Consider the following 27,031-nt stretch of genomic DNA (forward strand, 5'->3'; position numbering starts at 1 on the left):
CGATGTCCATCCACGCTAACCCCATTTCCCTGCACGTGGCCTATATGCTTCTAATCATTTCCTATCCATGTATTTGATCAAATGCCTTTTAAATGTTGTTAATGTACCCGTCTCGATTACTTCCGCTGGCAGCTCATTCCATATGCGTACCACTGTCTATGTAAAAACATTGCCCCTCAGGTTCCCTTTTATTCTTTCCCCTCTAACCTTACACTGATGCCCTCTAGTCCTCCATTCCCCAACCCTGGGAAGAAGACTGAATGCAACCATGCTATCCATTCCTCTCATGATCTTTTACACCTCTATAAAATCACCCCTCAGTCTCCTACGTTCTAAAGAAAAAAATCCTAGCTTGTCCAACCTCTCCCTATAACTCAGACCCTTGAGTCCTGGCAACATCCTTGTAAATTTCTTCTGCACTCTTTTCAGTCTAATAATATCCTTCCTATAGTAAGGTGACCAAAACTGAATACAATACTCCAAGTATGGCCTTGCCAACGTCTTGTATAGCTGCAACCTAACTCCCCAACTTCTTTACTCAATGCCCTGACTGATGAAGGCCAATGTGCCAAAAGCCTTCTTCACTGCCCTGTCTACCTGCGATCCCACTTTCAGAGAACCGTGTACCTGAACTCCAAGGTCCCTCTATTCCACTACACCTTGCGACTTTACCATTCAGCATGAAACTCCCACCTTGATTTAACTTTCCAAAATACAAGATCTCACACATCCATGTTAAACTCCTGATTCGGAGATGCCGGTGTTGGACTGGGGTGTACAAAGTTAAAAATGACACAACACCAGGTTATAGTCCAACAGGTTTAATTGGAAGCACACTAGCTTTCGGAGCGACACTCCTTCATCAGGTGATTGTGGAGGGCTCGATCGTAACACAGAATTTATAGCAAAAATTTGCAGTGTGATGTAACTGAACATCTTCAACACATTGTCTAGCTATCACCATTGTTAACAGCTAACCTGAGAATGCAACTTTAAAAAAAAGGGTTTTGTGATTTACACATGAAAGAAGTGAAACTATCACTGTATTCTAACAGATGAAAGGCTTAACAGACAATCAATTCTTCAATGTATAATTTCAGTTACATCACACTGCAAATTTTTGCTATAAATTCTGTGTTACGATCAAGCCCTCCACAATCACCTGATGAAGGAGCGTCACTCCGAAAGCTAATGTGCTTCCAATTAAACCTGTTGGACTATAACCTGGTGTTGTGTGATTTTTAACAATGTTAAACTCCATTTGCTATTTCTCAGCCCACTTCACCAGCTGATCAAGGTCCTGTTACAATTTCTGATAAACCTCTTCACTTAGCGAGTTTTAAGAAGATTTGTAGCTCAGGGTGAGGTTCTGGATGTAGGTTTGCTCGCTGAGCGGGAAGATTCATTTCCAGATGTTTCGTTACCATACTAGATAACATCTTCAGTGGGCCTCAGGCAACGCACTGCTGATAATTCCTGCTTTCTATTTATATGTTTGGGTTTCTTTGGGTTGATGATATCATTTCCTGTGGTGTCCAAACAGCAATGGGCCCAGCGCCAACCCCTGAGGCACTTCACTAGTCACAGGTCTCCAGTCTGTCAAGCTTCCTTCCACTATTACCCTCTGCTTCCTGCTATCAAGCCAATTGTGTATCCAATTTGCCAGCTCGCCCTGGATTCCATACGATCTAACTTTGCACAGCAGCTTACCATGTGGAACCTTATCAAAGGCCTACATTTATTGCCTGCCCTCGTCAACCTTCCTGGTCACCTCATCAAAGAACTCCCAGCAAATTTGTGAGGCATGATCTCCCACTCACAAAGCCATGCTGACTACTCCAAATCAAACCCTGTCTTTCCAAATGCGTGTATATCTTATCTCAGAATCTTCTCAAGTAACTTACTTACCACAGATGTTAGGCTTACTGGTCTATAGTTCCCAGGCTTTTCTTTGCAGCCCTTCTTGAATAAGGGCACAACATTTGCTACCCTCCAGTCTTCCACGACCTCATCTGTGGCTAACGATGATGCAAAAATATCAGCCAGGTCCCCTGTATTTGCTTCTCCAGCCTCTTGCAACATTCTTGGATATATGTGGTCAGAACCAAGAGATTTATTCACCTTCATACATTTGAATATGTCTAAAACCTCCTCGACTGTAAGATGGACTGTCCCCAAGATATCACCAGGTCTTTGTGTCTTTCTCTGCAGTAAACACACAGGAGAAATATTCATTGAGGATCTCGCGCATCTGCTGCAGTGCCACACACACATGTTCACTTTGGTCCTTGAGGGGTTCTATTCTCTCTCTAGTTATTCTTTCCCTTTTATATACTTCAAGAACTTTTCATTAATCTTTTCATTAATTTGCTTGATGCAGTAAGATTCTAGAAGACCAGAGAAGGTTCACATTGTGCTTGGGAATATTTGTCCTGGATCCTATATTGCCAAAAACAAAAAAGTCTGGTTGTAGTGATTTATTTGGGGCTTGTGGGGCCTTGCTGGATGTGAATGGCAGCTGCATTTTCTGACCTAACAGCAGTGACCAGACTCCAACAGGGAAGCTAATGTGGCACTGCGCTGCCAGTTGACTCTACCATGAATAAACATATTAACATTTTCATCCATAATCTTTATACATTGAGGGTTTTGTTTTCCATTGTGAATGGGGGTTTTGAAAATCTAATTTCTGGAATATTCTGAGCCCCTGACTGTAATTTATAGCATCAGCCAATCCATGACTTGCTATGAGAGTGGCGCGGTTGCACTGTGGAGGGAGGGAGGAGTCAGTCAGAGCTGATTTCCGAATTTCCACCCCACTGCATTCTCAGCAGTAACTACATTTCCCGACACACTCTCCAGGCCGAGGGCCGCTTGTATGGGGCGGTCTCTGTTTGGATGAGGATGCTCAGCAGCTTTGGGGCGTCCTCCTGTGGAGCTCAGAGAAGTGGCGTCGCTTCAGTCAGTCCCAGCTCCAGCACAGAGCCTGAGATCACACAACCTGCAGCATCCAAATGACAAAGGCGTTGTCAGCTGCAAATGGGAGAAGCTCACAGGCAGCGAGTCTCTGCTCTGCGTCCTCGGTGCCCGAGTAAAGGAGATCTCGGTAAGGGATTGTAAGGTGCAAGCTGCAGCTCTCAATGTGATGATGCGGAACGGGTGCATTGCTTTATTGCAGAGACAATACAACCAGTGAAAGGTGTCAGGCTGAGGGAGACCGCATTCTGAGCAAAGCCACAAAACAGGAGAAAATGTCCAAGGCGAAGGTTTCTGAGTCGGTGAAGGTGGTTGTTAGGTGCCGCCCAATGAATGGGAAGGAAGAGGCGGCTGGATGTGAGCAGATTGTGGAGATGGATGTGAACCTGGGACAGGTGTCTATCCGAAACCCCAAAGGCAGTCCCACGGAGCTGCCCAAGAGCTTCAGGTTTGATGCGGTCTATGAGAGCAGCTGCCGGCAGAGTGAGCTCTATGATGAGACAGTCCGCCCTCTGGTAGACTCAGTGCTGCAGGGTTTCAATGGCACCGTGTTCGCTTATGGACAGACAGGCACCGGCAAAACCTACACTATGCAGGGAGTGTGGGCCGAGCCGGAGAAAAGAGGCATCATTCCCAACTCATTCGAACACATCTTCACCCATATCTCGCGGTCCCAGGACCAGCAGTACCTGGTGAGGGCTTCCTACCTAGAGATCTACCAGGAGGAGATCCGGGATCTCCTCAACAAAGATGAGAACAAAAAGCTGGAGCTGAAAGAAAAACCAGAAACTGGGGTTTACATTAAAGGTAAAGGAGGATGTGGCCTCTTTAACATTGTGAATCAAATAACTGTTTTATTAAAAGAATTAAAAACACGACAAGTGATTAGATTAAATGTGTGAAGATTTGAAAAGGAGCCTGTCTTCCAGGCTGTGATGGAGACCAGTGTATCTGTTTGTTTTCTTCACAAGACATGGGAGGGAGGGGGAGGAGTCAGTATCATCAAACAATTGAGGTTTTGTTAAGAAGTTGAAAATCAAATCAATAATTCTACTCTTAAATATTAATAATCTTTTTTGCTTCAGGACAGTCCTGAAGTCCAGAGTCAACAGTTTTGTTTTTAGCTGCAGTTTTGCAGATTTTTGCTTTATCATTGATGGACATATATCTCACTCAAAGACACATGGTAATAAAAGGAAAGAAAATGACTCCAGCATCTGGTGGGTCAGAGGACCTGTAAGTAATTATATTTGGATGATGTCCAACCTCCTAGCACGGCGATAAACACCAGAATATACTTTTAGCTCAGCCTGTTACCTCAGCCATGAATCAGCTGAAAAATACAATTGAATAAGTTGGTATTCACCACTGTCATTTCCTGCCAACTAGACTCTGCAATATTGGTCTTTGATGTCCTCAACAAAGTGCTGATGTCATTATGAATCGGCATTGGCTCATTGTCTCCAACAAAACATGCCAGTAATTGATAGAACTGTCCAGTAGTTTGAATAATGGCTCAACTAACCTCCGTTAAACTGAGATTTGAATTCTCTTTTCTTTGCTTCATATTCTCCCATGTACATTTCTTTCTGGGATTCCAGTACACTGCTCCATCGACCATGCCAGGCCTTAGATTAAAGAAGCCCAACACCGACCCATTCTTTACTTGGCAGATTGCTATTGGTGTTTATGGGTGACTTGGGGTTATGCCTATTTATTCTAGTGTGGAATGAACCCACACAACATGTTCATGTTTCACAAATTCATGACAGATTGATAGAATGATTCACTGGCCAGAACAAAATTGTATATCAATTGAAAAGTGAAATCAGTTCCTCAGTGAAAAACAGAGTTTGATGAAATTTACTTTGTTATTACCTAAACATCTTTCAACACTAACTTCATCCATGCCCTCATCTAACTGATGTACATATTCTAAAAATTTACAATCTCATTTAATTATGCATACGTTTGGAGAAGCCTTTCTTCTGAAAATTATACTTCGAGTCATAGAGATGTACAGCATGGAAACAGAGCCTTTGGTCCAACCCGTCCATGCCGACCAGATATCCCAACCCAATCTAGAGCCACCTGCCAGCACCCGGCCCATATCCCTCCAAACCCTTCCTATTCATATACCCATCCAAATGCCTCTTAAATGTTGCAATTGTACCAGCCTCCACCACATCCTCTGGCAGCTCATTCCATACATGCACTACCCTCTGTGTGAAAAAGTTGCTCCTTCGGTCTCTTTTATATCTTTCCCCTCTCACCCTAAACCTATGCCCTCTAATTCTGGACTCTCCCACCCCGGGGAAAAGACTTTGTCTATTTGTCCAGCCATGCCCCTCATAATTTTGTAAACCTCTATAAGGTCACCCCTCAGCCTCCGACGCTCCAGGGAAAACAGCCCCAGCCTATACAGCCTATCCCTATAGCTCAAATCCTCCAACCCTGGCAACATCTTTGTAAGTCATTTCTGAACCCTTTCAATTTTCACAACTTCTTCCCGATAGGAAGGAGACCAGAATTGCACGCAATATTCCAACAGTGGCCTAACTAATGTCCTGTACAGCCGCAACATGACTTCCCAACTCCTGTACTCAATACTCTGACCAACAAAGGAAAGCATACCAGACGCCTTCTTCACTATCCTATCTATCTGCAACTCTACTTTCAAGGAGCTATGAACCTGTACTCCAAGACTTCAGAAAAGTCTTGATTCATTTTACTACAGATCAACTTAAATTTATAGAAGAATTTATACAAATAAATCTGCAATTTGGGCACTTTTCAATCTGAAGTTTATTTCTGCAAATTGCCAAATAAATATTTTGGTTTGCTTTAAGTGTCCATCAATGAAAGCTTCAATATGAAATAGTATTGTTTTGCAGGGAGGGGATACCATTAAATGGCTCCTTTGTTGTAGAAAGATGAGTGATGACACACAACATAAACCATGAAAAGTAAGCAAGGCCTGTAAGAGCATGTTTCTCTATTGTGAGTAGCACAAACTCTTTTCAATTTAAATGGGGAAACTGTGCAATTTAGGGAAGTGGATGTTTTATAATACATAGTGGAATATGGTCAAATGTTTTGACTCTTAATTTACAGACCTATCATCATTCGTAACTAAAAATGTCAAGGAAATAGAACATGTAATGAATGTTGGAAACCAGACTAGATCAGTGGCATCTACCAATATGAATGAGTACAGCTCAAGATCTCATGCCATTTTTGTTGTTACTGTGGAGTGCAGCGAACTTGGACTGGACGGTGAAAATCACATCAGAGTGGGCAAGTTGAATCTGGTTGATCTTGCTGGTAGTGAGCGGCAGAGCAAAACTGGAGTCCAGGGAGAGCGTTTGAAAGAAGCTACTAAAATCAATCTTTCTCTTTCTGCTTTGGGTAATGTAATATCAGCACTGGTGGATGGCAAGAGTACTCACATTCCTTACAGAGACTCAAAACTAACCCGCCTATTGGAAGACTCCTTAGGTGGTAATGCAAAGACAATTATGGTGGCCACTATCGGCCCCGCATCCTGCAACTATGAAGAGAGCTTAATAACATTGAGATATGCCAACAGAACCAAGAATATTAAAAACAAGCCAAGGATTAATGAAGACCCCAAAGATGCTTTGTTGAGAGAATTTCAAGAAGAGATTGCACGATTGAAGGCCCAATTGGAGAGAAGAGGAATGTTGAGCAAAAAAAGAAGAAAAAGCCAAAGGAAAATCATTCTGGAGGGTGAAGAGATAACAGATGAAGGAGAGGAGACTGAAGATAACATTGAGAAAGACATGGAAAATTATCTCAAAGAACAAAAAGAGACCTTGGAAAAAGAAAAGGTAGCAATCCAAGATGATCATAATTTGGTGGCAGAAGAGAAACAGAAATTGTTAGAAGAGAAAGAAAAAATGATGGAAGATCTGAAGAAGGAGCAAGAAGCCACAGAACAGCTAGCAGCCAAATTTAAGGTAGGCCAATGAACTACGATGCTTTTAGATTTCTGCATTACAAACTTCAAGGATATTGGATTTTTAAATAAGAATAAATTGTATTAAAATTTCATTTTATCACAAATGTAATGAAACATAGACAGTGTTGTTTCACATTGATACATTTTTAACCTGCATTTGTTCTCACATATGTCTACAGTGGGGTTAATTTTGAAGGAGCTGGGTATTCATTGGACATGACATTAAGCTAGTACAGTACATGTTATGGAGGAGCTAGGTAGCTCAATTGGTAAGATGCAAATAACCCCTGACAAAAGGTGCCAAGAAGACAGCTCAGGATGCACCTTTGGCAGGCAATGAGTCAATGACTTGCCTTTGGGCAGAGCTCAAATGAATGAATGAAATGATATATTTTAGAAGACACAGTATTTCCATAATGTGGTATTCTATTTCCATATACAATCTTGTCACCTTATAGTAATGGATTATGTATTTTATCCCTTTGTGATAATGAGGATGTTTGTCTTCAAGTCCAGATATAAATCTGCTGGAGCTTCACACTCAGGGGTTTATGACATTTCTTCAGAGAGTTGAATTCATATAATCATGGCCATCTATACACTTTTGTTTATTTCACTGCAAAATGAACTCTGTCTACTTAACAGTATATTTTAAAATTAGACTGATATACAGATTCAGATTGTTTGTGGTCTGGAAAAGTTATGTTTCATTTGTTCAGTAAGTTGATGATCTATGCTTAGTGATTTATGATTGATAATGCTCTCTTGTTAGAACCTTTTCATAGCAAATAATCAAGGACAACAAAGGCATTGCTCTGCCTACTGGTCTTACAGCCCAGTGTCAGCCAGTGTTATATTGTTTCTGTTTTACACTATCATTCCCAGGTTAATAAAACATTTGGAGACAACGAGTAACAAAAATATACCTTCTGTAGAATACAATCTTGTATAGTTTTGAAATATGGTTATGTTTGAGAAATTAACTGCTGTGACTCTATGACTGTCTTTTCTCAAAGGAAAAATCTATAATTGCTTTCTTTCTGAAAATTCCATAGAGGAGTTCAATTTCTAACTATACCACTTTCAAGATGTTGAAAGGAAAGAATTGTAATATTTTTGTGAACGGTAACTAGATAATGTGTTAATAGAGCTGGAAATGTGTTGCTGGAAAAGCGCAGCAGGTCAGGCAGCATCCAGGGAACAGGAGAATCGACGTTTGGGGCAGAAGAAGGGCTTATGCCCGAAACGTCGATTCTCCTGTTCCCTGGATGCTGCCTGACCTGCTGCGCTTTTCCAGCAACACATTTCCAGCTCTGATCTCCAGCATCTGCAGACCTCACTTTCTCCTCAATGTGTTAATAGATAAAATCTCAGGCTGTTGCATGTGACCCAATGCACCATATTGGTGCAAACAAATTCTGAAACATGTGTTAATCTTAAGTAAATAGGACATTTCTGTTTGTTAAATACATTATTAATAGATTAAGATTTGCATAAAGTATTGGGGGTTGGGCAGAGGCCTTTAAAGTTGCATAACTTCCTCACCCCTACCTCCATCAGCAAAAATAGTCAACCACTTTAGACTCTGAAGTGGCTGTTGATTGGCCACTTGAGGGCTTTAATTGATGTCCAGTTACAACAGGTTGGCCATAGACATTCCTGCCCAGAATTTAATTAGCAACTTGATGGGAAGGCGTCAGGATCTCCAATCCCAATCTCCAAGTATTTACCTTTTCCACCACCTGCCCTGCCACTTCTAGGGAAGGGAAATCCCACCCTTTGGGTTTGTGTCAACCTGTGTTTAATTTCCCAAAGGGAAAAACGAGTAAAAAAGAATCCTAAAACTTGGAAATTTCCAATTTGATGGAAACGTGGGAAATCAGATCAAAATATCTCAGTCACTAGTTTTACGATTTTTTTTCCTTCTGGATGCTGGTTTCCTGGCAGAACATGGTCCAGACATGTCCTCACCCAAAAGGGTCTCAGGGGCTTGGAATTGATTTCAGATATGTTTCACAAACCGACTGTCTACGTTTTATTAAGGAATAAGTAAAAAGAATTAATGTAGATCAATAAAATTCACTCATGCTTAGAGTTGACTTCATTTAACGCTTATTTGTTTTTTTCTGTGATTTTAATGCATTTTCACATTAATCTTATTGGTTGGAGCATATAGAATGATGTGGAAACTGGAACAAATTATTTGTGTATAGTAACATCAGCTTCATGAGCAAATATGACTTGCTTCAGCAATGCATTCTATAATAAAGTCAGTGGGTTTGTTGCCTCAACATTTTCGTATTATATACTGCTGACATAAACCCTACACAACTCTCAAATGAAAGACTGAATGTATTAATAATGGTTAAAAATGCCTCAGTACTTGAAATCAATTGATCAAATGCTTTCACAAAACCATCTTCATTGACTGCCATGATTCGGAGATGCCAGTGTTGGACTGGGGTGTACAAAGTTAAAAATCACATGACACCAGATTATAGTCAACAGGTTTATTTGGAGCACTAGCTATTGGAGTGCTGTTGGACTATATAAACCTGTTGGACTATATAAACCTGTTGGACTATATAAACCTGTTGGACTATATAAACCTGTTGGACTATATAAACCTGTTGGACTATAACCTAGTGTTGTGTGATTTTTAACTTCATTGATTGCAGACTGCAATATGCTTCTGCAGAACCACAAAGAATGATTAAGAAACTCCAGGACAGTAAATATGTATCAGTAACAAGGTTGTTGCAAAGGATGGGGGAAGGTACCTTCCATCAGATTCGGGCATGTTGGACTAGTCTGGAGATGCAGTATGGATGTACTAGCCTGGAACTGCAGTGTGAGTGTACTAGCCTAGAGCTGCAGTTGTTGTGGAGAAAATATAGAGAATCACCAGGAGAAGCAGAGAGTTCTTCAAGAAATAGGTCTTTTATTTGCAAACAAAAAACTGTGACACTGAGAAAGTGGACTCTGGAATGCCCACGGGTCTCAGGGTCCATGGTTTTTAATATTGTTTTTATTATGATTCTGTTAGCTTAGCTGCATGTCCAACTATATTAATCAAAGTACCTCACTCTAGCTACACAATAAACCAATTGTGTTAGTTCGCATTATCTCTTTAGTTGTACATTCAACTTAATGTTATTCTAATGTCACAGTTTGATATTTATTGCTAACTCTCTTACAGTGATCTTCCATTCCAGACTAACCTGTCATGATGGATATTCCATCTATTAAAATTGTCTCCTGTCTCAAGCTGACTCTACTAACTATTAATTAGATATTTTAATGTCATGTCCCAAATATTTATGGTCCCAATCCTGTCATAATAACACTTAACAGAGAAACTTGCTTTATTACTTGTGATGTCTCATCTCACCATAGTGTCCTTTCAGCCTTAACCTTACTCTGCTAATTGGTGTAAGAGCATTCCACTATTCTTATCCCATCCTGCCTTCACAGACCACAGATTGCCAGTAGTCTTCATGCTTTAACCCTTCCCATGCTTTCATGTTCTTTATTTTCCATATTCCCCCCCTTTGAGACCTACTGGTCTCACCTAGAGAAAGAAGACAATAAGCTCAGCCTCTCTTGTGCCCAATACAAACAATTTAGGCCCCAATTAGGACTAAATAATTTTCGGAGTCTGAGACTTAAAGGGTTCTTCCTCTATTCCTGGGGTCCCTTGGGCCAAAAATCTGTCCTCCAATAACTAGAACAGGAAAAAAGACCCAAGATCCCTCACAATCTAGGACCTGCGTGTTCTGCAGAAGTATCATTGACGTCCCCACGTGGACATATTCCTTGCACCGTGGCGGTTGTCAGATCATAATAATAGAGTGGTGGGGTTCCATCAGAGGAGTAAGCACTTCCTGGGGTAGCTGAAATGACTTCAAGTTGCCATGTAGTGATGCAAACTAAAAAGGACTTAATAAAAGATAAAGCACAACAAAAGACAAAGGCGACAATAAGCAAAACCGCACCTACAATAAGACCAATCTTAACAAACCATACTTCCCAAGACCCTAATATATTATTCAGCCAATCAAAAGCCTGATGACCAAACCCTGCATTATCTTTTAGCTCCCATCTTAGATTCTTTAGTTTTTCCATTGCTTTAGTAAAAGATCCCCCAGGGCTAGTGTTGTTAGGTATAAAGGTACAGCAATGTTCCCCAAACATCACACAAACCCCGCCTTTTTCTGCCAGTATCCAATCTAAGGCCTGTCTGTTTTGCCATGTCATTTTGGTAGTAACATCCAATTGTTCTCCCAAGGGCATCATCAGTATAATTGATAAATCTCTGCTGTTTGTAACAAATGTAATTAATCCATTCAGCATTCTTACTAACCCCTATCACTGGCATGAGAACCTCCCAGCCCGCGGCAATCTCATTCTGGGCCTTAAACTCATTAGGAATACCTCTTGGCTGTCCTATCCTATCAATCCGAATCGTCGGGTCAGGGACATACCGTCGCTGAGTTCAGCGCAAAGCTGACTGTGACATAGCATTAAGCTGTGTGTGTGCCGATATAACTACCTCATGTAGGAGCATTACGCGGGCACAGCTGCCACTCCAGTCAGTGGGCAGTGTCAGGCGCAACCCTCCTTTCTTACCACACAGCCCCCAAGTATCTGCCAGTGAGACACGTTGGGAATTTAAAACAGTCCCAAATGTGGTGTCCACCTCTAGTTCAATCGTATTCCCAAAAGACCCTTAAAATAGCCGACTGGTGTGGAGCCATTTCGCTTGAAGCCTTCAAAACTCAGTCCTTCCCGTATCCTGAAAGCAGCCACGGGGAATGTGTAATTAGTCTGACGGGTGGACCACACCATCGTTGGAGTTGGTGCCTGCCCACATCATCCTGCTGATCGAACATAGAGGCCTGAAGTAGGAGGCACCAAATGGGGCAATAGGATTGCCTATAAGTTGATGAATCACCCGGGTTTAGAGGTCGGCTAGAGTGCTGCAAACGCCATTGAGTACAGGTGGTCGAGTTATAAGGCATAGGGGCAACACAGTATGAGGGGGTTGCCTTAATACACAAGAAACCAATCTAACACTGCACCTTCAAAATGCATCAATCACTAACGGTTTCTTGAGAAATTTCTCTCTCAGAAAAAACTCTCTCAAATTCTTACAGTGCAAAATAAAATCAAAATACCCCTGGATCTCAAGCTCCAGGGAAACAAAACACAAACATTTAACCACCAACAAACAATAATGCATACAAATCAGATCACAATGATTAAACTACACACACACACACGTAAATCAATCTCTGTCAGCCAAGATCTTACTTAAACAGACCCTTTGTTCATTTCCAAAAGTCCTTTTATCCTACTGGCCTTGTCTAAAACATTTAACAGTCTAATAACACTATAACACTATGATTATTCTCTGTTACTTTACTTTTAATCATCTACTACCATTTTGCTGGCTTTCTAAACAGGTCTATCAGCACTTACAGTAAAGCAATTTCCCCTTATTTATTCTGCCCTATAGGGTCTTATATTTCTGCCCTATCTATCTATAGGGTCTTATATTTCTGCCCTCTCTATCTATAGGGTCTTATATTTCTGCCCTATCTATCTATAGGGTCTTATATTTCTGCCCGATCTATCTATAGGGTCTTATATTTTTGTCCTCTCTATCTATAGGGTCTTATATTTCTGCCCTATCTATCTATAGGGTCTTATATATACCATGTGGACCTTTTACTCAGACAATTGCTACTTTCTATTCTTACTCACCCCTTATCCCACTGCACAGTTTTCTTGACCTATTCTCCACGTCTCCTTCAGCCGCAATTTACCCCTCGCCTTTGGATCTTGGATCGGAGAGACCCTCTGGCAGGTTCCTGCACCTCTGAGTCCCCAAGGACAACTCCAAGCCAACAGAATATAGTCCGAATTCACAGCAAAAATGCTAACCTTTTTTTGTTGGGTACCCTTATTCTGTCAGTCTCGGGAGTGCCCCTGGTGGACCAAGAAGTGCCCTGTTACTGCCCGCCTTTGTCCAGGTGGGTCTCTGTACGACCCTGCTCGCAGCGCCAAATTTGTTGTTGAGAAAGTATAGAGAATCACCAGGAGATGCAGAGAGTTCTTCAAGAAGTAGGTCTTTTATTTGCAAACAAGAAACCGTGACTGAGAAAGCGGATTCTCGAATGCCCACAAACCTCGGGATCTGTGGTGTTTTATATTTTTTAAATCCTGATTCTGTTAGTTTATCAGCATGTCCAACTATATTAATCAAAGTACCTCACTCTAGCTACACAATAAACCAGTGATGTTAGTTCCCATTATCTCTTTAGTTGTACATTCTACTTAATGTTATTCTAATGTCAGTTAGATATTTATTGCTAACTCTCTTACAGTGACCTTCCATTCCAGACTAACCTGTCATGGTAGATATTTAGCTATTCCATCTATGACAATAGTCTCCTGTCTCAAGCTGGCTCTACAAACAAAGAACAAAGAAAATTTATAGCCCAGGAACAGGTCCTTCGGTCCTCCAATCCTGAGCCAATTCAAATGTACTGTCTAAATCTGTCGGTCAATCCCTAAGCATCTGTATCTCTCTGCTCCCCACCTGCTCATGCATTCTGTCCAGACGCATCTTAAGTGAGTCTACCATGCCTGCCTCTACCACCTCGGCTGGCAACTCGTTCCAAATGCCCACCACCCTCTGTGTGAAGTACTTGCTGCGTGTATTGCCCTTAAACTTTCCACCTCTTACTTTGAAAGCATGACCTCTCGTTATGGAATCCTTCACCTTGGGAAAAAGCTTGTCTCTATCCACCCTGTTCATACCCTTCATGATTTTGTAAACCTCAATCAGGTCACCCCTCAATCTCCTTTTTTCTAATGAAAACAAACCTAACCTACTCAACCTCTCTTCATAGCTAGCACCTTCCATACCAGGCAACATCCTCGTAAACCTTCTCTGTACCCTCTCCAAAACGTCCACATCCTTTTGGTAATGTGGCGACCAGAACTGTACACAGTATTCTAAATGCGGCTGAACCAATGTCTTGTACAATGTTAACATGACCTGCCAGCTCTTATACTCAATACCCTGTCCAATGAAGGCAAGCATACTATATGGCTTCTTGACCACTCTATCCACCTGTGCAGAAACCTTCAGGGTACAATGGACCTGTACTCCCAGATCTCTCTGCCCATCAACTTTTCCCAAGGCTCTTCCATTCATTGTATAATTCGCTCTAGAATTAATCTTACCTAAATGCATCACCTCACATTTGTCTGGGTTGAAAACCATTTGCCACTTTCCCGCCCAACTCTCCAGCCTGTCCATATTTCCTGTATTCTCTGACAGTCCCTTATGCTTTCTGCTACTCTACCAATCTTTGTGTCATCTGCAAACTTGCTGATCATACCAACAGTGCCCTCTTTCAGATCATTTATGTATATTACAAACAACAGTGGCCCAGCACTGACCCCTGTGGAACACCATTGGTCACCTTTCTCCATTTCGAGAAACTCCCTTCAACTACTACTCTGTCTCCTGTTGCTCAACCAGTTCTTTATCCACCCAGCTAGAACACCCTGCACACCATGTGACTTCACTTTCTCCATTAGTCTACAATGGGGAACCTTATCAAACACCTTACTAAAGTCCATGTATATGACATCAACAGCCCTTCCTTCATCTATCAACTTGGTCACTTCCTCAAAGAACTCTATTACGTTGGTAAGACATGATCTCCCCCACACAAAACCATGTTGCCTATCACTGATAAGCCCATTCTTTTCTAAATATAAATAGATCCTATCTCTCAGCACCTCTCCAGCAACTTCCCCATCACCGATGTCAGGTTCACTGGTCTGTAGTTAGCTGGAATATCCCTACTACCCTTCTTGTACAGGGGACAACATGAGCAACCCTCCAGTCCGCCGGCAACTCACCTGTATTTAAGGTGGCTACAAAGATATCTGTCAGGGCCCCAGCTATTTCCTCTCTCGCCTCCCTCAGCAACCTGGGATAGATCCCAACTGGTCTTGGGGCTTTGTCCAACTTAATAACCTCTAGCCTACCCAACACATCTTCCCTACTTATGTCAACGTGATCCAGACTAATCAAACTTCTATCTCTAATCTCAAGATTCATCATGTTCCTCTCCTCAGTGAACATTGATGCAAAGTAATCATTCAGAATCTCACCCATTCTCTCAGGTTCGGCACACAGCCTTCCTTCAATATCCTTTAATGTACCAATCCTTTCTCTAATCACCTGCTTGCTTATTAGATAAGAATAAAATGCTTTGGGATTTTCCTTAATTCTGCTCGCTAAAGCTATTTTATGACCCCTTTTAGCCCGCTTGATTCCTTGTTTAAGATTGGTCCTACTCTACCGACATTCCTCCAGGGCCTGTTCTGTTCTTAGCTGCCTAGACCTTATGTACGCTTCCCTTTTCCTCTTGGTTAGTCGTACAATTTCTCTTGTCATCCAGAGTTCAAGAATCTTGCCCTTCCTATCCTTTGCCTTCAACGGGACATGCCTATCCTGCACTACCATTAACCTATCTTTGAAAGCCTCCCACATCTCAAATGTGAACTTCCTGTCAAATAGCTGTGTCCAATCCACATTTCTGAGCTCCTGCCTAATTTTGATATAATTGGCCTTGGCCCAGTTTAGTACTCTTCCCTGAGGACCACTCTCTTCTTTATCTACGAGTATTTTAAAACTTACAGAATTGGAGTCTATCTTCCCAAAGAAATCCCCATCGCAACTTCTACCACTTATCCTGGCTCGTTCCCCAGTACCAGGTCCAATATGGCCCATTCCCGTGTCGGACTATTGACATACAACACTCGAAAACTCTCCTGGACGCTTCTTACAAATTCTACCCCATCCAGATCTCCGACGCGAAGTGTAACTATTAATTCTATATTTTAGTGTCATGTCCCAAATATTTATGGTCCTAATCCTGTCATAATAACACTTAACAGAGAAACTTGCTTTATTACTTGTGTTATCCCATCTCACCATAGTGTCCTTTCAGCCTTAACCTTACTCTGCTAATTAGTGTAAGAGTGTTCCACTATTCTTATCCCATCCTGCCTTCCACAGACCACAGATTGCTAGTGCTCTTCAAGCTTTTATGTTCCTTATTTTCCAGACAATATGAGTGTACTAGCCTGGAGCTGCAGCGTGGGTGTACGAGCCTTGAGCTGCAGTATGACTGCATTGGCCTGGAGCTGCACTATGTGTGTACTTGCCTTGAGCTGCAGTATTAGTGTACTAGCCTGGAGCTGCAGTATGAGTGTATTAGCCTTGAGCTGCAGTATGGGTGTACTAGCCTGGAGCTGCAGTATGGGTGTACTAGCCTGGAGCTGCAGTATGGGTGTACTAGCCTGGAGCTGCAGTATGGGTGTACTAGCCTGGAGCTGCATTATGCGTGTACTAGCCTGGAGCTGCAGTATGGGTGTACTAGCCTGGAGCTGCAGTATGGGTGTACTAGCCTGGAGCTGCAGTATGGGTGTACTAGCCTGGAGCTGCTGCATGGGTGTACTAGCCTGGAGCTGCATTATGCGTGTACTAGCCTGGAGCTGCAGTATGGGTGTACTAGCCTGGAGCTGCAACATGGGTGTACTGGCCTGGAGCTGTATTATGGGTGTACTGGCCTGGAGCTGTATTATGGGTGTACTGGCCTGGAGCTGTAGTATGAGTGTACTAGCCTGGAGCTGCAGTATGAGTGTACTAGCCTGGAGCTGCATTATGCGTGTACTAGCCTGGAGCTGCAGTATGGGTGTACTAGCCTGGAGCTGCAGTATGGGTGTACTAGCCTGGAGCTGCAGTATGGGTGTACTAGCCTGGAGCTGCAACATGGGTGTACTGGCCTGGAGCTGTATTATGGGTGTACTGGCCTGGAGCTGTAGTATGAGTGTACTAGCCTGGAGCTGCAGTATGAGTGTACTAGCCTGGAGCTGCAGTATGAGTGTACTAGCCAGAAGCTGCAGTATGGGTGTTCTAGCCTGGAGCTGCAGTATGCGTGTACTCGCCTGGAGCTGCAGTATGAGTGTACTCGCCTGGAGCTGCCGTATTATTGTACTAGCCTTGACCTGCAGTATTAGTGTACTAGCCTGGAGCTGCAGGATGCGTGTACTCACCTGGAGCTGCAGTATTAGTGTACTAGCCTGGAGCTGCATTATGAGTGTACCAGCCTGGAGCTGCCCTATTAGTGTACTAGTCTGTGGCTGCGGTATGGGTGTACGAGTCTGGAGCTGCGGTACGAGTGTACTAGCCTGGAGCTGCTGTATGGGTGTACTAGCCTGGAGCTGCAACATGGGTGTACTGGCCTGGAGCTGTATTATGGGTGTACTAGCCTGGAGCTATATTATGGATGTACTAACCTGGAGCTGCAACATGGGTGTACTGGCCTGGAGCTGTATTATGGGTGTACTGGCCTGGAGCTGTATTATGGGTGTACTCGCCTGGAGCTGCAACATGGGTGTACTGGCCTGGAGCTGTATTATGGGTGTACTATCCTGGAGCTGTATTATGGGTGTACTAGCCTAGAGCTGCATTGTGGGTGTACTAGCTTGGAGCTGCAGTTTGGGTGTACTAGCCTGGAGCTGCAGTATGAGTGTACTAGCCAGAAGCTGCAGTATGGGTGTACTAGCTTGGAGCTGCAGTATGAGTGTACTAGCCTGGAGCTGCATTATGAGTGTACTAGCCTGGAGCTGCAGTATGAGTGTACTAGCCAGAAGCTGCAGGATGGGTGTACTAGCCTGGAGCTGCAGCATGGGCGTATTACCCTGGAGTTGGAGTATGGGTGTACTGGCCTGGAGCTGCCGTATTATTGTACTAGCCTTGACCTGCAGGATTAGTGTACTAGCCTGGAGCTGCAGGATGCGTGTACTCGCCTGGAGCTGCAGCATGGGTTTCATGGCCTGGAGCTGCAGTATGAGTGTACTCGCCTTGAGCTGCAGTATTAGTGTACTAGCCTGGAGCTGCAGTATGGGTGTTCTAGCCTGGAGCTGCCATATTAGTGTACAAGTTTGGAGATGCGGTATGAGTGTACTAGCCTGGAGCTGCAGTAGGAGTGTTCTCGCCTGGAGCTGCATTATGAGTGTACCAGCCTGGAGCTGCCCTATTAGTGTACTAGTCTGTGTCTGCGGTATGGGTGTACGAGCCTGGAGCTGCGGTACGAGTGTACTAGCTTGGAGCTGCAGCATGGGTGTACTATCTTGGATCCGCAGTACGAGTGTACAAGTCTGGAGCTGCGGTACGAGTGTACAAGTCTGGAGCTGCGGTACGAGTGTACTAGCCTGGAGCTGCAACATGGGTGTACTAGCCTGGAGCTGTATTATGGGTGTACTGGCCTGGAGCTGCAGTATGAGTGTACTGGCCTGGAGCTGCGGTATGAGTGTACTAGCCTGGAGCTGCAGTATGAGTGTACTAGCCTGGAGCTGCAGTATGGGTGTACAAGCCTGGAGCTGCGGTATGAGTGTACTAGCCTGGAGCTGCAGTATGAGTGTACTAGCCTGGATCCGCAGTACGTGTGTACTAGTCTGGAGCTGCGGTATGAGTGTACTAGCCTGGAGCTGCAGCATGGGTGTACTAGCTTGGAGCTGCAGTATTAGTGTACTAGCCTGGAGCTGCAGTATGGGTATACTAGCCTGGAGCTGCAGTATGAGTGTCCTAACCTGGAGCTGCAGTATGGGTGTACTAGACTGGAGCTCTGTAGGGATGTACTAGCCTGGAGGTGCAGTATGGATGTACTAGCCTGGAGCGGCAGCATAGGTGTACTAGCCTAGCGCTGCAGTAGGAGTGTACTAGCCTGGAGCTGCAGTATGTGTGGACTAGCCTGGAGCTGCAGTATGTGTGGACTAGCCTGGAGCTGCAGTATGTGTGGACTAGCCTGGAGCTGTATTATGGGTGTACTAGCCTGGAGCTGTATTATGGGTGTACTAGCCTGGAGCTGTATTATGGGTGCACTAGCCTTGAGCTGCAGTATGGGTGTACTCACCTGGAGCTACAGTATGCGTGTATGAGCCTGGAGCTGCACTATGGGTGTACTAGCCTGGAGCTGCAGTATGGGTGTACGAGCCTGGAGCTGCATCATGGGTGTACTAGCTTGGAGCTGCAGTATGGGTGTACTAGCCTGGAGCTGCAGTATGGGTGTACTAGCCTGGAGCTGCCTTATTCGTGTACTCGCCTGGAGCAGCAATATGTGTGTACCAGCCTGGAGCTGCAGCATGTGTGTACTCGCCTGGAGCTGCATTATGAGTGCACTAGCCTGGAGCTGCAGTATGGGTGTACTAGCCTGGAGCTGTATTATAGGTGTACTAGCCTGGAGCTGTATTATGGGTGCACTAGCCTTGAGCTGCAATATGGGTGTACTAGCCTGGAGCTGCAGTATGTGTGTACTAGCCTGGAGCTGCTAATGGGTGTACTAGCCTGGAGCTGTATTATAGGTGTACTAGCCTGGAGCTGTATTATGGGTGCACTAGCCTTGAGCTGCAATATGGGTGTACTAGCCTGGAGCTGCAGTATGGGTGTACTAGCCTGGAGTTGCAGTATGGGTGTACTCGTCTGGAGCTGAAGTATGAGTGTACTGGCCTGGAGATGCAGCATGGGTGTACTAGCCTGGAGCTGCCGTATCCGTGTCCGAGCCTGGAGGTGCAGTATGGGTGTACTAGCCTGGATCCGCAGTACGAGTGTACTAGCCTGGAGCTGCAGTATGAGTGTACTAGCCTGGAGCTGCAGTATGAGTGTACTAGCCTGGATCTGCAGTATGGGTGTACTCGTCTGGAGCTGAAGTATGAGTGTACTGGCCTGGAGATGCAGCATGGGTGTACTAGCCTGGAGATGCAGTATGAGTGCACTAGCCTGGATCTGCAGTACGCGTGTACTAGCCTGGAGCTGAAGTATGAGTGTACGAGCCTGGAGCTGCAGTATGGGTGTACTAGCCTGGATCCGCAGTACGAGTGTACTAGCCTGGAGCTGCAGTATGAGTGTACTAGCCTGGAGCTGCAGTCTGGGTGTACTAGCCTGGATCTGCAGTATGGGTGTACTCGTCTGGAGCTGCCGTATTAGTGTCCAACCTGGAGCTGCAGTATGAGTGTACTAGCCTGGAGCTGCAGCTTGGGTGTACTAGCCTGGAGCTGCAGTATGGGTGTACTGGCCTGGAGATGCAGCATGGGTGTACTAGCCTGGAGATGCATTATGAGTGCACTAGCCTGGATCTGCAGTACGCGTGTACTAGCCTGGAGCTGAAGTATGAGTGTACTAGCCTGGAGCTGCAGTCTGGGTGTACTAGCCTGGATCTGCAGTATGTGTGTACGAGCCTGGAGCTGCAGTATGGGTGTACTAGCCTGGATCCGCAGTACGAGTGTACTAGCCTGGAGCTGCAGTATGGGTGTACTAGCCTGGAGCTGCAGTCTGGGTGTACTAGCCTGGATCTGCAGTATGGGTGTACTCGTCTGGAGCTGCCGTATTAGTGTCCAACCTGGAGCTGCAGTATGAGTGTACTAGCCTGGAGCTGCAGCTTGGGTGTACTAGCCTGGAGCTGCAGTATGAGTGTATTAGCCTGGAGCTGCAGTGTGGGTGTACTAGCCTGGAGCTGCAGTGTGTGAGTGTACTCGCCTAGAGCTGCAGTATCAGTGTACTGGCGTGGACATGCAGTCTGAGTGTACTAACCTGGAGCTGTATTATGGATGCACTAGCCTGGAGCTGCAGTTTGGTGTACTAGCCTGGAGCTGCAGTCGGAGTGTACTGGCCTGGATCTGCAGTATGGGTGTACTTGTCTGGAGCTGCCGTATTAGTGTCCAACCTGGAGCTGCCATATTAGTGTACTAGCCTGGAGCTGCGGTATGATTGTACTGGCCTGGAGATGCAGCATGGGTGTACTAGCCTGGAGATGCATTATGAGTGCACTAGCCTGGATCTGCAGTACGCGTGTACTAGCCTGGAGCTGAAGTATGAGTGTACGAGCCTGGAGCTGCAGTATGGGTGTACTAGCTTGGAGCTGCAGTATGGGTGTACTAGCTTGGAGCTGCAGTATGGGTGTACTAGCCTGGAGATGCATTATGAGTGCACTAGCCTGGATCTGCAGTACGCGTGTACTAGCCTGGAGCTGAAGTATGAGTGTACTCGCCTGGAGCTGCAGTACGGTTGTACGAGCCTGGAGCTGCAGTATGTGTGTACTAGCTTGGAGCTGCAGTATGGGTGTACTAGCCTGGAGCTGCAGAATGGGTGTACTAGCTTGCAGCTGCAGCATGGGTGTACTAGCCTGGAGCTGCCTTATTCGTGTACTCGCTTGGAGCCGTAGCATGGGTGTACTAGCCTGGGGCTGTATTATGGGTGTACTAGCCTGGAGCTGTATTATAGGTGTACTGGCCTGGAGCTGTATTATGGCTGCACTAGCCTTGAGCTAAAGTATGAGTGTACTAGCCTGGAGCTGCAGCATGGGTGTACGCGCCTGGAGCTGCAGTATGACTGTACTAGCCTGGAGCTGCTGTATGGGTGTACTGGCCTGGAGCTGTATTATGGGTGCACTAGCCTTGAGCTGCAATATGGGTGTACTAGCCTGGAGCTACAGTATGTGTGTACTAGCCTGGAGCTGCAGCATGGGCGTAATAGCCTGGAGCTGCAGTATGTGTGTACTAGCCTGGAGCTGCAGCATGTGCGTACTAGCCTGGAGCTGCAGCATGGGCGTACTAGCCTGGAGCTGCAACATGGGCGTACTAGCCTGGAGCTGCAACATGGGCGTACTAGCCTGGAGCTGCAGCATGGGTGTACTAGCCTGGAGCTGCAGTATGAGTGTACTAGCCTGGAGCTGCAGCATGGGTGTACTCGCCTGGAGCTGCAGCATGGGTGTACTAGCCTGGAGCTGCCGTATTAGTGTACTAGTTTGGAGATGCGGTATGAGTGTACTAGCCTGGAGCTGCGGTACGAGTGTACTAGCCTGGAGCTGTCGTATGAGTGTACTCGATTGGAGCTGCCGTATGAGTGTACTAGCCTGGAGCTGCGGTATGAGTGTACTCGACTGGAGCTGCGGTATGAGTGTACTCGACTGGAGCTGCGGTATGAGTGTACTCGATTGGAGCTGCCGTATGAGTGTACTAGCCTGGAGCTGCGGTATGAGTGTACTAGCCTGGAGCTGCGGTATGAGTGTACTAGCCTGGAGCTGCAGTATGTGTGTACTAGCCTGGGGTTGCAGTATGGGTGTACTAGCCTGGAGCTGCAGCATGGGTGTACTAGCCTGGAGCTGCAGAATGAGTGGGCGGCACGGTGGCACAGTGGTTAGCACTGTTGCCTCACAGCGCCAGAGACCCGGGTTCAATTCCCGCCTCAGGCGACTGACTGTGTGGAGTTTGCACGTTCTCCCCGTGTCTGCGTGGGTTTCCTTCGGGTGCTCCGGTTTCCTCCCACAGTCCAAAGATGTGCAGGTTAGGTGAATTGGCCATGCTAAATTGCCCGTGTTAGGTAAGGGGTAAATGTAGGGGTATGGGTGGGTTGCGCTTCGGCGGGTCGGTGTGGACTTGTTGGACCGAAGGGCCTGTTTCCACACTGTAATGTAATGTAATGTAATGAGTGTACTGGCCTGGAGCTGCAGTATGAGTGTACTAACCTGGAGCTGCAGCATGGGTGTACCAGCCTGGAGCTGCATTATGAGTGTACTAGCCTGCAGCTGCTGTATTAGTGTACTCGTCTGGAGCTGCAGTATGAGTGTACTAGTCTGGCCCTGCAGTATGACTGTACTAGCCTGGAGCTGCCGTATTAGTGTACTAGCCTGGAGCTGCTGTATGAGTGTACTAGCCTTCAGCTGCATTAGGAGTGTACTAGCCTGGAGCTGCCGTATTAGTGTACTAGTTTGGAGATGCGGTATGAGTGTACTCGCCTGGAGCTGCAGTATCAGTGTACGAGCCTGGAGGTGCAGAATGAGTGTACTGGCCTGGACATGCAGTATGAGTGTACAAACCTGGAGCTGAAGCATGGTGTACTAGCCTGGAGATGCAGTATGGCTGAACTAGCCTGGAGCTTATGCCCGAAACGTCGATTCTCCTGTTCCCTGGATGCTGCCTGACCTGCTGCGCTTTTCCAGCAACACATTTTCAGTATTAGTTTACTTGCCTGGAGGTGCAGTATGGGTGTACTCGACTGGAGCTGCAGTATGAGTGTACTCGCCTGGAGCTGCAGTATGGGTGTACGAGCCTGGATCCGCAGTATGAGTGTACACGTCTGGGGCTGTGGTATGAGTGTACTCGCCTGGAGCTGCAGAATGAGTGTACTAGCCTGGAGCTGCAGAATCCGTGTACTGGCCTGGACATGCAGTATGAGTGTACTAACCTGGGCTGCAGTATGGGTGTACTAGCCTGCAGCTGCAGTATTTGTGTACTAGCCTGGAGCTGCAGTGTGAGTGTACTCGCCTGGAGCTGCAGTGTGAGTGTACTCGCCTGGAGCTGCAGTATCAGTGTACGAGCCTGGAGGTGCAGTATGGGTGTACTAGCCTGGAGCTGCAGTATGGGTGTACTAGCCTGGAGCTGCAGAATGAGTGTACTGGCCTGGACATGCAGTATGAGTGTACTAACCTGGGCTGCAACATGGTGTACTAGCCTGGAGCTACAGTATGGGTGTACTGGCCTGGAGATGCAGTATGAGTGTACTAGCCTGGAGCTGCAGCATGGGTGTACTAGACTGGAGCTGCAGTACGTGTGTACTCGCCTGGAGCTGCAGTATCAGTGTACGAGCCTGGAGGTACAGTATGGGTGTACTAGCCTGGAGCTGCAGAATGAGTGTACTAGCCGAGAGCTGCAGAATCAGTGTACTGGCCTGGACATGCAGTATGAGTGTACTAACCTGGAGCTGCAGCATGGTGTACTAGCCTGGAGCTGCAGTATGGCTGATCTAGCCTGGAGCTGCAGCATGGGTGTACTAGCCTGGAGCTGCAGTATGGGTGTACTAGCCAAGAGATGCAGTATGAGTGTACTTGCTTGGAGCTGCAGCATGGTTGTACGATCTGTGAGCTGCAGTATGGTTGTACTGGCATGGAGCTACAGCATGGGTGTACTAGCCTGGAGCTGCAGTATGGGTGTATTAGCCTGGAGCTGCAGTATGAGTTTAGTCGCCTGGAGCTGCAGAATGAGTGTACTAGCCTGGAGCTGCAGCATGGCTGTACTAGCCTGGAGCTGCAGCATGGCTGTACTAGCCTGGAGCTGCAGCATGGCTGTACTAGCCTGGAGCTGCAGCATGGCTGTACTAGCCTGGAGCTGCATTATGAGTGTACTAGCCTGGAGCTGCATTATGAGTGTACTAGCCTGGAGCTGCAGTATTAGTTTACTAGCCTGGAGTTTCCCTATTAGTGTACTAGCCTGGAGCTGCGGTTTGAGTGTACTAGCCTGGAGCTGCAGTATGGGTGTACTAGCCTGGATCCGCAGTATGAGTGTACTCGTCTAGAGCTGCGGTATCAGTGTACTAGCCTGGAGCTGCAGTATGGGTGTACTAGCCTGGAGCTGTATTATGAGTGTACTAGCCTGGAGCTGTATTATGAGTGTACTAGCCTGGAGGTGCAGTATGGCTGAACTAGCCTGGAGAAAGTGAGGTCTGCAGATGCTGGAGATCAAAGTCGAAACTTTATTGCTGGAACAGCACAGCAGGTCAGGCAGCATCCAGGGAACAGGAGATTCGACGTTTCGGGCACAGGCCCTTCTTCAGGAATGAACTAGCCTGGAGCTGCCTGAACTGCTGCGCTTTTCCAGCAACACATTTCCAGCTCTGATCTCCAGCATCTGCAGACCTCACTTTCTCCTGCAGAATGAGTGTACTAGCCTGGAGCTGCAGAATCAGTGTACTGCCCTGGACATGCAGTATGAGTGTACTAACCTGGAGCTGCAGCATGGTGTACTAACCTGGAGCTGCAGTATGAGTGTACTAGCCTGTAGCTGAAGTATGGGTGTATTCACCTGGACCCATCAGTGTTCTAGCCTGGAGGTGCAGTATGGGTGTACTAGCCTGGGGCTGCAGTATGAGTGTCCTTGCTTGGAGCTGCAGCATGGTTGTACGATCTGTGAGCTGCAGTATGGGTGTACTAGCCTGGAGCTGCAGTATGAGTGTACTAGCCTGTAGCTACAGTATGAGTGTACTAGCCTGTAGCTGCAGTATGGGTGTACTGGCATGGAGCTACAGTATGGGTGTACTGGCCTGGAGCTGCAGTACGGGTGTACTAGCCTGGAGCTGCAGTATGGGTGTATTAGCCTGGAGCTGCAGTATGAGTGTACTAGCCTGTAGCTGCAGTATGGGTGTATTCACCTGGACCCATGAGTGTTCTAGCCTGGAGGTGCAGTATGGGTGTACTAGCCTGGAGCTGCAGTATGAGTGTACTAGCCTGGAGCTGCGGCATGGGTGTACTTGCGCGGAGCTGTAGTATGGGTGTACTGGCCTGGAGCTGCAGCATGAGTGTACTAGGTAAAAACAATGACTGTAGATGCTGGAAACCAGATTCTGGATTAGAGGTGCTGGAAGAGCACAGCAGTTCAGCCAGCATCCAATGAAGGGCTTTTGCCCGAAACGTCGATTTTGAAGCTCCTTGGATGCTGGCTGAACTGCTGTGCTCTTCCAGCACCTCTAATCCAAAGTATGGGTGTACTAGCCTCAACCTGCAGTATGACTGTACTCGCCTGGAGCTGCAGTACGGGTGTACTAGCCTGGAGCTGCAGTATGGGTGTATTAGCCTGGAGCTGCAGTGTGGGTGTACTGGCCTGGAGCTGCTGCGTGGGTGTACTAGCCTGGAGCTGCAATGTGTGCGTACTGGCCTTTAGGCGCAGCATGGGTGTTGATGTACTGGTGAATGGACTTTGTGTTATGGATCTTTTTTTCATGGAATTCATGAAACATTTCTGAATTTATCTCCTTCCCTGCCTTTAGGTCTTTGCATCCCCATTTTCCAGCTAATAGAACAGAGACATCGCTTCCACTGTTGTTGAGGGTGCATAGTGGGGTTCACGTTTTTCATTTCACTTCACATATCCTGTGCAGTTGGGACTCAGAAATCTTGTCTAATTGTGGAGTTGCCAGCATGAGCCTGTGTATGACCAACAGGTTATTCAATCTCTATTCCTGACCCATTTACTGAGTGCTATCACATGGTAAAATTCTGTCCTTGGACAGTGTGATGGAGCTGGAGGGTACTGCTTTCAATTTCACGTGTACAGTGCTGAGTGGGTGATAGAATGGTTGTGGAAAATGTGATGGCTGTATCTATTTTTCAACATCAGACCACAACTCAACTTCAAGCAAATTATTGAAGATTGTTAGAGGCAAACATTTGCCCTTTGAAATTTGGTGGTTGGAGCTGTGCTTTTAACTCCTGGAATCGCTGTGCTCAAGACCAGCTGACAATCTATCCTGAACTCTGTGACCAGAAGATTTTCACTTTGGGAACTCATCTGCTTGTTTGTGTCCCAGGTGACACTGTCAGATTGTGGGTTTTGGAGCTACAGTTCCTAACACAGGTTGTCAAGTATTCCAAAACATGTTTAAGGTAGTTGATTAAGTTCATTAAAAAGCAACAGTTTAGACATGAAGCATTGGCTAAATAGACAAGAAATCTGTACGACCTGAAAAAGTTGAGAGCCATTCACTCATCGCTGATTCCAGATGAATAGACAATTTGCATGGAATGTTTTAATCTCAGTAATTTCTAATGCCAGCATTGCATTCTTTGTCTTATCAGGTATACTGTCGCAAAAATACACTAGGTGTGTCCTCAGTAGTCAGTGGACTGAAGTGTTTTAAAAGCTTGGATGTAGTACCCATGTTTAGTGGTCAGGTATTTCAGTTTGAAAACAACCAGGAGTGCAGCTTTATACTTTAAACAAAATATAGGGTGTCCCCTATTTACAAGCATTCAACATACAAATGCTCGGTATTAGGAAGCAATCATGGTTATAATTTTAAAACCCGACGTAGAAAAACTTCCTATATTTATAAATAACTGCTTTTTATTGTCTTGCATTGTGTTCTGACTTGCGCAGATTCCAGAACTGAACGTTTTAGCATCTTGGGAATTACGTATAAAAGCTTTGCTAATT

General features: G+C 45.7%; 1 protein-coding gene across 2 annotated transcripts in view; it reads left to right on the forward strand.

Annotated features, from left to right (window-relative positions):
• Positions 1–2,856: 2,856 nt before the first annotated feature.
• kif3ca (kinesin family member 3Ca) overlaps positions 2,857–27,031 on the forward strand; it is a 281,442-nt gene continuing 257,267 nt past the window's right edge. Inside the window, exons 1-2 of one of the 2 annotated variants that reach the window (XM_087976905.1) lie at positions 2,857–3,783; positions 6,091–6,956. In XM_087976905.1, coding sequence (XP_087833031.1) covers positions 3,252–3,783; positions 6,091–6,956 — 1,398 coding nt within the window. In that variant the 5' untranslated portion in view covers positions 2,857–3,251. The remainder of the gene's footprint in view (positions 3,784–6,090; positions 6,957–27,031) is intronic. The other variant, XM_087976909.1, reaches the window with a different exon arrangement.

This window comes from Chiloscyllium plagiosum, unplaced genomic scaffold, assembly GCF_037043375.1.
Source record: "Chiloscyllium plagiosum isolate Xiang-an unplaced genomic scaffold, Cpla_swu_hap1 HiC_scaffold_3, whole genome shotgun sequence".
Lineage (NCBI taxonomy): Eukaryota > Metazoa > Chordata > Chondrichthyes > Orectolobiformes > Hemiscylliidae > Chiloscyllium > Chiloscyllium plagiosum.